The 13,230-nt window shown below is 40.7% G+C and overlaps 1 protein-coding gene across 1 annotated transcript in view; it reads right to left on the bottom strand.

The window, feature by feature from the left end:
• Positions 1-886: 886 nt before the first annotated feature.
• Positions 887-13,230, bottom strand: part of Lrch1 (leucine rich repeats and calponin homology domain containing 1) — a 167,925-nt gene continuing 155,581 nt past the window's right edge. The window contains exon 19 of the mRNA XM_042685436.1: positions 887-1,734. Coding sequence (XP_042541370.1) covers positions 1,621-1,734 — 114 coding nt within the window. The 3' untranslated portion in view covers positions 887-1,620. The remainder of the gene's footprint in view (positions 1,735-13,230) is intronic.

Genomic DNA, 13,230 nt, shown 5'->3' with positions numbered 1-13,230 from the left:
TGTCACTGTAGCACATATACAGGTGTGTTACTGCCCAGGATGAGTTGCTATGCCTTCTGGGAAAATTCCCAGACCCACATGGACAGTTCCTCCCCTTGGCTAGGTCTTCTTTAGTCCTGTAGTGTTTAACCTTGTTTCCTCCCTGGCCACTCAACCTCACATACTCTACTTACGTGTCCTTTTTTGACCCTGATCTGGGGTGGGGGTGGGGAGCTGGGGGCTGGAGCTGCCCATCAGCTCACAGATGAATTACTCACTTCTGAGGTTGCACCCCAGAAATCATGAATCTTGCAGTGTTGGCGGAACTACTGTGCAAACCCCAACTAAACTCTAACCAACAGGCACATCTGCTTCTCAGCATCATTTCCTCCTCTCACAACTGGCAGTACTGACCCAGGTCTTCCATGCCTAAAGCCATTTTTGACCATTCAGCCTAAATTTCCCTTAAAACAACTTTCACTCACTTCCACTTTCCCATACCTTTTCCTCATTATCTATCTTTGGTACCAGACTCTCTTTAATTACCCAAGTTACAGTGCAACATCATGCTTGGAGGCTCATCATGTTAACACTGCTTACTTCTTGGTGTTACAAGTTGAATGTTTTGTGCATAGCAAAAGAAGTTATAAATCAAAAAAAAAAAGTAATTGTTCACATTTTTTTTCTTCAAGTTTAATATGTCTTTTTTCCCATCACAGCTATTTACAAATAATTTTGGGGTGCTTTCTTGATTTCAGTCAGTTCATTACATGGGGGGGACAACAAGGCTGCTGGAATGTAGGCAACTGCATGGAATGCAAAAATATAAATAAGACCAATGTTCCACAAACCAAAGTATAAAGAATGCCTCCCCAGAAAACAGTTCTTTGTAATAGAAGCACCTGGTTTTTGTTTTGTTTTGCTTTTTGCTTCAATTTTTCTTCTCTGAGTTACAGACACCAGGGAACATGATTACTGCTACAACTACTACACACCAAAGAAGATAGAAAATAACTCAATATTTATAATATTAAAATAAAGTGTTTAACCACAAAAAAGCAGTAATAAAATAGTTTCCTAATTTACAATTTGCATCCAAAGGATGAATAACAACTCACTAATAAATAATATTTATATAAATATTTTGTGTGTCGAAAATAGCTTTTGAAAAGGCAATGGTCTCAAGAAACATCTTGACGAATTTGGTGGTGAATAAAAACCTGATTGTGTCTCCTCCTCCCGCCCCCCTCCCCCCACTCAATCTGTAACAAGTTTGGCTTTAATAAAACAGATGCATCTCGCTGTGTAACAGTTGTGCTTGGCATTGTTTTGGTAATGGCAGTTGGTGAGTGTGGAAGGGATGTAGGAGGTTGAAAAAGGCAATGATGTGCTAACTTAGTTATCCACCAGCCTCCCCCCCCTCTGGCTTCCAGATGAATCCCTGTCAAGTCTCAGCCTTGGAAGCCAAGGTCAGCTCTGAAAGGGGGGAAAATCCTCCCTTTGGCTGAAAACCTTGTCCATGCAACTAGTCAGGAAGTGACAGGCGGAGAGTGGGGAAGAGGAAGCAATGGATACCAGGAGTCCAGTCCAGGATCCCTGATGGAGGAAGAGTCTGAGTCAACTCAGAGGAGAAGGTTGGTCTCATGTGAACAGAGCCTTGGTGACAGTGGTGACATCGAGTAATGCTTGGACGGTGATGCCCACTTTGACCAGGCCTTTCTCTTCCAGGATGTGATGGGGCAGACATAGTTTTTCCTAAAAGGAAAAGAACAAAACACCAATGTTTAGATGATCCAATTTAACAGTAAAACCTCGCTCCATCACCAATGGGACTGGCACACCATCACAGACCTGTGGGAGCTCCCTGGTCTGTGTTCCTTCCCTTGCTGGGCCAACTCAGGGAAAAGGCTTCTTTTTGCGTTTGCAAGGAAACAATGAATGGGGTAATGTTCCAGAAAGGTTGCTTACTACTCTGAACAGATCTGCAACAGATCTAAATATGGAGGAAAAGTCTCATAATAAATAACTACCAGGTCCACTAGAACCACATGACAGGAACAGCAATAGCTTCCATTCTTCTAAAGTTAATACAGCCTCTCACACATCTAAAAGGAACTCAAGTACTCATGTGTAGAGACCACGCCATTATACTGAGCCTAAGCTCTGGTTTCATGGTTTTATGTCCTGTGATCTCTGCAATGCAGCCATGCTGGGCATCTAGCATCCTTTCATGAAGGTTTATGCATATATTACCCATAAGTAATGTTCACCACCGTTCTCAATAGCTCTTTCTCTTTTCAGGCTCTTTCATAAAACTGTCAAAGACACACATGCTCTACTACTTCCTCAGGGTGCATTTTGGCTCTCGGGGAATGTCCAGTGCATATAATTCAAGGAAAATAAACAACACAAGTCACTTTTGTATTCAAAGCCTTTAGGGTTCCACACAGTGATATACAATAACCTTGATGAAGGAATTTTATGTCGTTGGCATTTGGCTCTGCTTTGATGTCATCTATAAGGGGCTCCTCTTGTAAGTCTGTCTCCTTGGTAGGAAAAACATTTCACTGTGAATGATAATCATGAGTCCTCTACTGCCCGGTGGTCACCAATTTATTTTTTCTTATTTTGAATGGACAATTCAATATCCATTACCTCATGTACATTTTTTTCCCAGTGAGAACACTTACAACCTACTCTTTTAGCAATTTTATTTTTGGTCAGTCCTGGGGCTTGAACTATGGGCCTGGTCGCTGACTTGAGCTTTTGTGCTCAAGACTTGTACTCTACCACTTGAGCCACTTTGGGCTTTTTGTGGTCAACTGGAGATAAAAAGTCTCACAGACTTTTCTGCCTAGGCTGACTTTGAACCATGATCCTCAGATCTCAGCCTCCTGAATAGCAAAGATGACAGGCATGAGCCAGTGGTGCCCAGATTCTCTTAGCAATTTTTATTTATTTTTTTTTGAGGAGTTAGGGATCCAACCCAGCACCTTGTGTGTACTAGGTAAATGCTCTTCTACTGAAATACATTCCCAGCTCGGCAATTTCAAGTATACATTGTTATTCACTGGAATTGTCATGGTGTTCAATGGATTTCCTGAACTTAATTATCCTATTTAACTGATGATAGTTTTTATCCTTTAGCCAACATCTCCTGGCCCCAGCCATTGGTCATCACCATGCTATTTTTTAGCAACTCCTAAGAGATCACTACCCTTAGATCCCTCATATAAGTGGGATCATGTGGCATCTGTCTTTCTACACCTGGATTCTTTTACTGCACGTAACAGGTTGTCACACGACGGGCATTCCTTCCTCTTGAAGGCTCACTGCACTGTTGTCAAGGAGAGTTTAAGTGGGGTCTGCATCAAGCCTAGGTGGTGAAGTACATGTTTTCCATTAAGCCAAATGCCAGGCACAGGAGTGCTTCCTTTCACATGATACCTGCTGAGGAAACAGTCCTTCCTGCTGCTGCCAATGTGCTGGACTCCCCAAATGACCACACAATTTTAAGAAGAATTTCAAAGACATGCATGTTATCTCCAATAATCTATTTCACTGGGTCAAAATGTCAGCGGATCTTGCACCACCACCATCCTCCTCTTCTTCCTCTTCTTCATACTTCTTCTCTCCCCAGGCTTTTCCTTGACTTTTGCTAAACAGAAAATCTCAAATTTGAACCATAGGCCTTAAACATCTCAGACTTGACTCCAGACCCCAAGACGTAAGTCAGCTGATTCATGAACGCTCAGTTTTGAGCATGACTTCATGTAGCTGCTGTGGCTCCAGACAGGGTCAGCAGTGTGTCAGGAGAGCATGTAAGTTTACTGTGCTCACTAACAGAGTGGCTAAAAGCCAACCAAAGAAAGGAAGGTGGTTAGTTCTGAGCTGTGAGCCAATGGGTCATTTCAGGAGGAAATGTGAGTCATCCTTTGGGGCACAGTGAGGGGGTTCTGCAGCCAGGTGTCAGTGCCCACATTTGTTTGCCAAGGGACAGGGCCATGTCTTCACTCTCTTATGGCTTCCCTAGCTTAACATCTGGATAGGAAATACCCACTATAAATAAGCTCCTGATGTCAACTATTATTTGGAGGGAATATAAATCTTCACTCTATATACTAAAAACTATTTCAAGGAAAGTTCAAATTTAAATGCAAAAAAAGTGTTCTCAATGAACGTGAATATTTAGTATTTCTCTGACAAAAGGATGGAGAAAAATTTTCTAAGAGGAATATTGAAAACTTACCAAAAAAATTCCTTGCCTAAAATATTTAAGTTTCTCTTTGTCAAAAAAAAAAAAAGAATTAGGGGGAGGGGAGGGATAATGGGACAACAAGAAGGAAGGGAAGGGGTAACAATGATCCACAAGTAATGTACTCATTGCCTTACTCATGTAACTGTAACCCCTCCGTACAACATCTTAACAATAAAAATTTAAAAAAAAATCAGTCTAGTGAAACACTAAAGTGTACAAGTATTTGTATTAAAGTACAAAGGGCTTCATATGACTCAACAAGAAAAATACTGAGACCAATAAAATATAGCACAAAAATATAAATTTTAAGACGAGGGATTAATGTAAGACAATGAACAAGGTATTTTGATTCTCAAGTTCTGTTTTCTGATATCTAATCCAAGTGTGCATGAATTCTAGGGTCATGGTCCACAGCCCAGTCTCTGCTGACATCGCTGGAGAATGGCCTGGTTCCTCCAAGAACTGGCCAGTGTCACCAATTAGTGTTGGTTCAGCAGAACTTTTGGTAAAGGGTGACCATAGAAGGGAAGGGCTAAGGCCTCTGCCTCCTATCAAAAGCATATTCACACACTTCACAGATTATGTTAAGATCACCCTCTCTCAGGTCCATGTTTTTCTAGCCAGCATCTTTTACCATCCTGGTCTCTGCACTCCTAGAATACATTTAGAGTCCAAGATACTCTCTTTTAACTCTATGGTTAGTCATAAGGAGTGCAGATGTACCCCAGCTTCTGGGGGTGGAGTCACAGCCTAATACTTCCCTTAAGTTGAAAATATACCTAAATCTACTGACCATCATCAAAGCTGAGCCCAACCTACTACCTCAAACATCACAGAACAATATTATATTAGCCTACAATTGGGCAACGAACACAAAGCCTGTCTCATATCCAGTGTCAATTGTCTCATGTAATTTGTGGGGGATCATCACTGAAAGGGAAAGACAGAAGGCTTGTCTATTGCTTTTACATCATCTTCAGGTTGACAAACCCTAAATTTAACCTTCACCCATCTGGGACCAACTGTAAAGCAGAAGACATTCTTCCAGCCTTTCTCTTTACATTAGGACCCCCTACGGGCGTCCAGAGGTGGCCAGAAAATTGTGGTGAGAGTGGAGGTCGTTAAGAAGACTAGCAGATGAAAACAAAACTTTGCATATAAAACATGGCAGTCCTAGGAAGAGGCAGACATCTTATCCTGGTGGAGAAAGCTCTTGGGAGCAGGCTAAATTGCCCTCATTGCTGGCTGGCCTTTATCTCTAAGCTCATGCTCCCAGATTTTTGTTCAGTGACTTCATTTTAGGAAGCCACTCAGCCCATTACAGTTTCTTTGGTCCAGTCATTTTCATGAATGTAAAGCTCTGGAGCTATGTTATTTAAGCCTTGAAACTATGTATTACTTTCATGGAGGAGGGCTTCAGTTACAGCTCTGTCACTGAGTAATAATCCTTAACGATGTAGAACATGTTGATTCTTATAGCTGAAGATGTCTTCTCACCTTTCCCTGGAGTCTTTCATTATTATCAGCCAGACCACTAGGTAGAAGTGGGGGAACATTTGGTCCTCAGGCCATTTAAGACCCCTGAAATCATTTGGTTGGCTTCTTGAGGTCTGCTTGCCTGTATTGATCATTTTGTATGGCCCTCAAATGATGTTATCATATCCAAATGGCCACTGGCGGAGAAAGAACGGCTCTCCACCCCTCTCGTGTTTTCTCTCCCTAGAACACTTTGCTCTTCACACACAGGAATGCCTTCCCTGCCATTTCTTCCTCCTCTGCTGGTTATTTCTACACATCTTCTAATCTTAGTGAAGCACCACCATCTCAGGTGGCCTGCATGGCCATGCCTGGCCCATTAGGGTCAGATTCCTCTTTCCATATGTTGCACAGAATCCAGTGCTGTACCCATCCTAGGTCCTTCTCACTGAAATTTTTCTTTTTTTTTCTTAAGGATCTACTAGAACAAAGGTCGACAAACTATGACCTTCAGCCTAATCCAGCTCATAGCCTAACTCTGTCAATAAAGTTATACTGGCAGACAAGCATACCCATTCATTTACGTATGTTCTGTGGATGCATTTATGCTACCAAAACAAGCTGAATAATTGCAACAGAGTCTACAGGGCCTGAATATACTTGCTATCTGGGCCTTTAAAACAAAAAATAAAGCAAAATAAAAGCAACAAAACTTGCTGGCCCCTGGTATACACCGAAAGCTTAAGAACTGGACCGTGAGTGACTACGGTTATTCCCAGAGCTTCCCAAAAGGCCTAGTACAGAGTGCTCATCCAACACAGGAAAAATGATCACATGAACAAGAATGGACAAATGTGTTCTAACAAACCAAGGGACTAGATCCAGATAAACTTAAGAAGAATTCTACAGTCAGTAAACTAGTTTACTGACAATTCAGAAATCTGAAGGCCAACTTTAAAGATCAAATCTCTTGGAATGAAGCCATATTAAAATACTCTGTGGGGGTGGGAGGGTGCAGGGGGGGGGGAGGGGAAGGGCGTAGCAATGTGCCCACAGAGCTCACAGAACGTGTGCTAGATATATGCAATGCCTTGGATTAATAATCCTTAGCACCAAACAAAAAGTATTCCCCAGCTAATCTATCACTACTTTCTCACTATCAGACTCCTGGAATTTTCATGTATCAGCCTCATATTCCTCCTAGGTGAAACACCATTTATCATATCGCAGGTGGGGAAAAGCGCAGATTTTAGAGATAATCCAAGCCATCAAACAGTAAATTCATTATTTTCAAAACAAACCATATTGGGATACCAAAGTGTCTTTGTTTTCCTACTTCTATTGGTAAAAAATATTACTCAATTGTCTCATTTGGAAGTTTGGAAGAGTTTTTTTTTTCCAATAAGGAAAATGAAATACACATGAGCCAGATATCCATAAATAAAAGGAACTATTACAAATTAGCCCACACAGATGTTGGAAATCCTGACAGGAGTGGAGAACTGGAGGAAGTGGAGTAAAGGGAACAAAAATGGTGATTTCAAAAAGAAACTCTAAAACAATAGCTATTTCATCATACTATTACCATACTACTTAATGAAATAATAGGAACCAACATATCCCACAAATGGCAACATGTTAGGGTACAAAAAAATTAATGACATAAAAATTTAAAGTTCATTCACAGAATCGTCTTTGGATGATGAGAATTAAGCATATACATAAGCCAGAGAACTATGTCAATTCAATACTCACAATTAATCTTATATTGATTGTTCCCACCCAGGTTTTATATCAATAAAATAGTGTGTTCTTTCAAGTGGCAACCAAGTGAACTTTAGTGAACATTCTCTTTCCCTCTTGTTTTCTTCCTATAAAGGAGAAAAAACCCAGTGCTGACCATTTAAAAAGAAGCTTGGAAGTAGAGTTGTGGCTTAGGTGGTAGCATGCTAGCCTTCAGCAAAAAATCTCAGGGACAGCACCCAGACCCTGCATTCAAGCCCTACGTACCAGTACAAAATTAAACAGGAAACAAAGAAAGAAAAGAGCTAAATGTTTGACAGAACTGAACAGAATGAAAACACTGACAGCTAACTTGGATACACATGAATAAATGTATCAATGGGCCAAATAACAACTTAGAAGAATCACCCAAAATGTTTATTAAGTAACTTATGGTGCTCATCAGATATTGTACAAAGGAATTTTATTGTTACAGATTAAAGAGTACAAGAAGGTAGCACCACGGGCAATTCAGTACATCACTGGGTTATATAGACAGAACTGAGTTTAGACAATGTCCACATACCCTGTATTCCACCAACAAAGTCAGAAGGAAAATGCTCAGATAACATCTTTTCATTAAAGACTTCTTATTAAAAAAAAATCTGACCTGACTTAGCACCAAGGGATCTTTATAAATATATTATCTTCACTATATGGAGTCTTCATAATCTCATTTTCCATGGATTCATGAAAACATTCAGAAAAATAAAGAGTATCTTCTTAGTAGCTCTGAGGACTGTCTGCATCTTTGTAAACCAGACATTTATCTCAGGGAAAGGAACTCCATCATCTTCCCAAACAAGGAAGCAGCATTTGGCAAACTGGATACAAAATGAAGCACAGTGAAGACTGGCTTGACCTTGAATCAGGCTTTCTCATAAGGGAGAAAGGCATCTCACAATTCAGGAATGTCTGGTTTATGTAAGACTAACAGGTTTTATTATTTCCATTACAAGCTCATCACATTGCTCCAAAAGCAGAGAGAGTTTATATATAACCTTTTAAACTGACAGAATAAAGCCATTTGCTAGTTTTTATCTTCGAAATCAAAAGTAAATAGAGATTTCAAGTAATTACAGAATCTACATTCTTCCAAAATAAGAGTAATCTTATTACTGGCTCCTGCTACAATGACCCAAGGCCCAGGACCAAGAATGTTCCATGACTCATGGCTTTATTTGAAAATGAATACAGTCAATTGTATTACATTCTGGACCTGCAGTTACTATGTGATGTGACCAAATAAAAAAGCAAACACGATCCATTACAGTATTCAAAAATAGAAATCCCTTCTGGAAAACACTTTTCTGACAGTCTCAGAGCAGACCTAAGGAGGAGCACATGAAAAACATGGAAACTGGTGAGTGTCTGCACATCCTCCAGGTGGCGCCCTAACAGGAAAGTGCTTCCTTCCCTGGAGCTCTCTTGCCCAGGCAGAGGGTGGGAGTTGGCAGCCAGCCCCCTTTCCTGTCCTTCACAGTTCGGTTTGCAGGAAACTGGAAGGAATATAATTGGCCAGCCAAGCAGTCATTTTCCAGATCACACTTCTCCCTTGATCAACCATGGTATTCCTAAGGATTAATATAGATCAAAATATCAGCTTCCTGTCTCCTGATTCATCTACAGCTCAAGTGACCAGTCCTGAATTAGGACTGGAGGTGAATGGCTAGATTTTCATGTATCAAGTACATCTGTGCCTGTCCTGGAGCCTTCATCCTCCTACCCAGGGGCAGCAGATGCTCATGGGAGAAGAGGAAGCAGGCAGCGGTGCCACACCCTGTGGATGAGGGACTGTATGGACACACTTTGCTGTCGCTGTTATTTTTTTCAGTCAGTGCAAGAAGTTACTGAATGGGAACTGCCCATTACACCAAGTTTGTGCTTCTGGAAAAAAAAAAAAAGGTGACTGCTAAACGTTCAGCTTCACAATTCAGAGATTGCTGAAGAATGAGAGGCATAAAGTGTGCAAAGCAAAGGCTCGGAGGGAGGAGCCTGGGATGGGGCAGGGAGCCAGCTCAGAGCGTGTGGATGCACATGCAGGCCTTAGACAGACAGAACATTCCAGCGGTAAGCCATATAGACCAGCACTACAAAGAGAATGTGGATAAGACAGAAGCCTATTAGGTCTCGAGAGCGGAGGGCAGAAGTTGGTTGTGGGGGTTTCTCCCCGAGGGCCAGCAGAGTGTCAACAGTCTTTCGAATGTGATGAAAATCCGACCGCAGGATGTCATACGGAGAGCAGAGGTCAGCCTATTCCGAGGGCAGCCGTTAGAACAGAAAGAGAGTGGAGATGATTAAATATACACCCAAGGACAGCTGGAAAGCAGCACACAATTAGGTTTCGTGCAAGTGGCGGAAGTAACCCTGTATTTCAACCAGTTAAACCCCTTTACCCACCACCAAAGATTTTCAATTGGTTACAAAAGAAAAATAGGGTACCCAATTCCTTTCTGGAAACAGAGCAGAGAGATCCTTGACCTACAATAGCCCCGGGAGGGACAGAACATAGAACATTCTATAGTTTTCCACACCCTTCAGGGCTTCAAAGAGCTTTCATATTCAAGCCGTGTCATGTGCTCCCCGAGGCTATAAAAAGAAGTTTGCACTTGGGATGTTTAGGACTTAACCTTGCTAAAGGAAAAACATTAAAAAATTGACGATTTAATCCTTTATTTCTTTTTTTTTTTCCAGACAGGATCTTGTTCACGTAAGCTAGGCCTCATACTGGAAATCCTCCTGCCTCAGCTTCTCAAGTGCTAGGATTACAGGCAGGCACCAGCATGACCACCAGCCTTACTACTCACTTAATTCATGTATTTCCCTAGATGTATACAAACTGAGTATTTTGTTCCAAAAGTTAATTCACATATACATATTATTTATGCTCATTTGAGGACTACTGGTGAACTGGAGAATGCTATTCCTTACATATGTCACAAAGTGCATAAAATTTCCTATTTTTGCAAATGTACATTTAAGTATGGAGAAAGTTTCTGGAGTTAGAGTACAGTTAGAGGAACAGCACTCCTACACGGATTTGGTACAGGATCTGGGCTTCCGTGTTTTACCCTTAACAGTCAGGCCAAACACCTACTTAACTGAAAGCAAGACTTAGAGACTTAGCCTTTGGAGTTGCCCTCACAGCCCACTGCCGCCAGGAAGTAAGTGGTTTTCTTACTCACAGATTTGCTGGACCACAACTTTAAACTGTAGAGCTTAAAACTAGCAATGATGATCATGGCAGTGTGGAGTAAGAAAGAAAATTTGAGGTTTTACTTTCACATTAAATAAGGATTGAAATATTTGTGACCTATCCCCATGAATGCCATTTCATGTCCACACTCAGCAAGATAGTTTCAAGTGTGCACATTTTCACATTTCTTGGAGGCAGATACAAATCAGAGTAAGTGATTCTGAAGAAGTTTGTCCTGAAGTTTCTTCTGAAGTTGCCCCCATCCTCACACAAGCTCTCAGGCAAGTGAGTGAATTGAGTAAATCTACAACCATTTGCTTTTTTCTTTCTGAAAGTAGAGATCCTGTTACCAAAAAGTTTAACAAATCATCCAGATCTTACATGTTTTCTCAAAGGATCTGGAGGTATCAATCCAATTCTATTGTTAAGAGTTCTCCCCAAAATTAAAACAACTACAGAGACTGAATTTCACTGGGGAACATGTTGCGTGTCATGTGCACATATGTGCCAGTACTGAGACTGGAACTCAGGTTTAGCTCATGTCTAGCACTCTATGATTTGAGTCACAGCTCCACTTTCAGCTTTTTGCTGCTTAGTTAGAGATAAGGGACTCTTTGGGTTGTCTGCTCGGATTGGCTTCAAGCCTTAATCCTCAGATCTCAGCCTCCTGAGTAGCTAGGATTACAGGTGTGAGCCAACAGTGCCTGCAGTGTTGATTTGACCTAAACAAAACAGATATAAGATAGAAAGAAGGCTTACATGTAAACTGTAATATTTCCATATTAAAAGGAAACCATTGCATCTCCAGTGAATATTCAAGACATTTCTCAGAACCCCATGGAGCATGTTTGGTCCCCACCCTGAGAGTACCATCCAAGGCCTGACTAGCCCATTGCTGCCGATTTCAGGGTGTGTATTCAGGCATGAAGTATCCTCAGGGGTACACTCCCCCAAAAGCTCTAACACAGATTACTCTTGTCATCCATGTAACCATTCCACCAAGGCAGAGAAGCTGGGTGTAATTAAACTCTGATAGGGCCTAGAGTCACCACTATGTGGTTTAAATTAATTGAGGACCTTTCAAGGAAAATGAGTGATTCTAAGCCAGCAGGTAGGCAACAATCTGAAGCATGATAATGAATGTGTGGAGTAGGCTGCCATGTGGACTGCTTGAGCACTGATCTCTGCTTCGGCCCCAGGGCTCAGGACATCGGCTCCAGCCCTGGCAAAGGGACCATGATGTATATGTGGCTGAAATTCCTAAGGGAGCTTGAGACTTTCGGACTTGTGTGATTTCTGCAATTCCACCTTAATGAGAGGGATTTAGAGTTTGACTTTATTTCTCTCTGAAAATGAAAATTGGACAATGCAAAAAAGGCATAAAAATTTTAGAGTTTAAAGAAGAATTTTACCATGTCTTTAAAGAGCACTTGCCACTTTTGAAACTACTTGAAAACCCCAGTTAATCCACTCAATCTTCAGAGGCAAGTACAGATGTTAATTTTGGTCATGGAGAACAAAAATCAGTCCATCAAGGTCAAGTGATCAAGAGAGAACACAAGTATATGACTGAGATTACTATTAAATATTGCATCCGTTTTCCCAAGTAATATGGACATACACAGAAAATGTGGACATATCTGGCAATGGACCTTGTTTTTAATAGATGTTCTGAGTGTCATACTGTCTAACTTGTAACGGCTAACCTTATCTGGAACTTATTTACTGAAATATAATTCTAATTTATTTATTTTATTTTTATTGAAATATAATCTTAATTTGAGGTCAATATGCTTAAATTTTTTAAATCTCAAAATATCAGCATAGTTACACTGACAGTCAGTCACTTTGAAAGATTTAAAGCCCCAATTTTTTATAAGAAAGACAAGAAAGGCAGAGGCAGATTTCCAATCTTCTCCAAATATATAATGATAAAGTGCTAACTTTATGGATTTGGAAGGTAGCTCTAATACAGGTAAGCTAACTTATTTACAAACACAATTCAAAACCTTTTTTTAAAGATGCTGCTTCTAAAATGGTTTGTTCTCAACCAACCACACAGAAAAGCCATCAGACCAGTGACCTAAGGTGACCAAGAGGTAGGCACTGGGAAGGGATTCTCACCCAAACAGTAAATGCATACAAGATAGCAGATTTTACATGCTACAGATGCACTCTTTTTTAATGAATTATGAATTTGCAAACTTTGTAATACTAAGCTTGCCAGTCTGCATCTCTGATTATTCAACCTTAAAATTAAACAATATAAATGTAAAATTAAAACAAACAATCTCACCCACCCCTAACACCCCCCCCCCCCCGCCCCAAAACTGATATGAAAGTCATCAGTTTGGAGCAAAAAGAGGCATAAGCTTAAAGAGGATAAGGAACTCACTTCTCCCCAAGGTGAAAATAAAACAGGAGCTTCAATTTACACAGTGTGTCTTTTCAACAACAAAAATCCTGATTCTCCAAGTGAGTAAGTGTCATTTCCTAAATCCTCACAATGGGTACCAACCTAGGAAACTCAGTACTGTTA

The sequence above is a fragment of the Dipodomys spectabilis genome, unplaced genomic scaffold (genome assembly GCF_019054845.1).
Source record: "Dipodomys spectabilis isolate Male_0828 unplaced genomic scaffold, ASM1905484v1 ptg000095l, whole genome shotgun sequence".
Classification (NCBI taxonomy): domain Eukaryota; kingdom Metazoa; phylum Chordata; class Mammalia; order Rodentia; family Heteromyidae; genus Dipodomys; species Dipodomys spectabilis.
The sequence above is the reverse complement of the archived record's forward strand: the minus strand, read 5'-3'. Positions and strand labels throughout refer to the sequence as shown.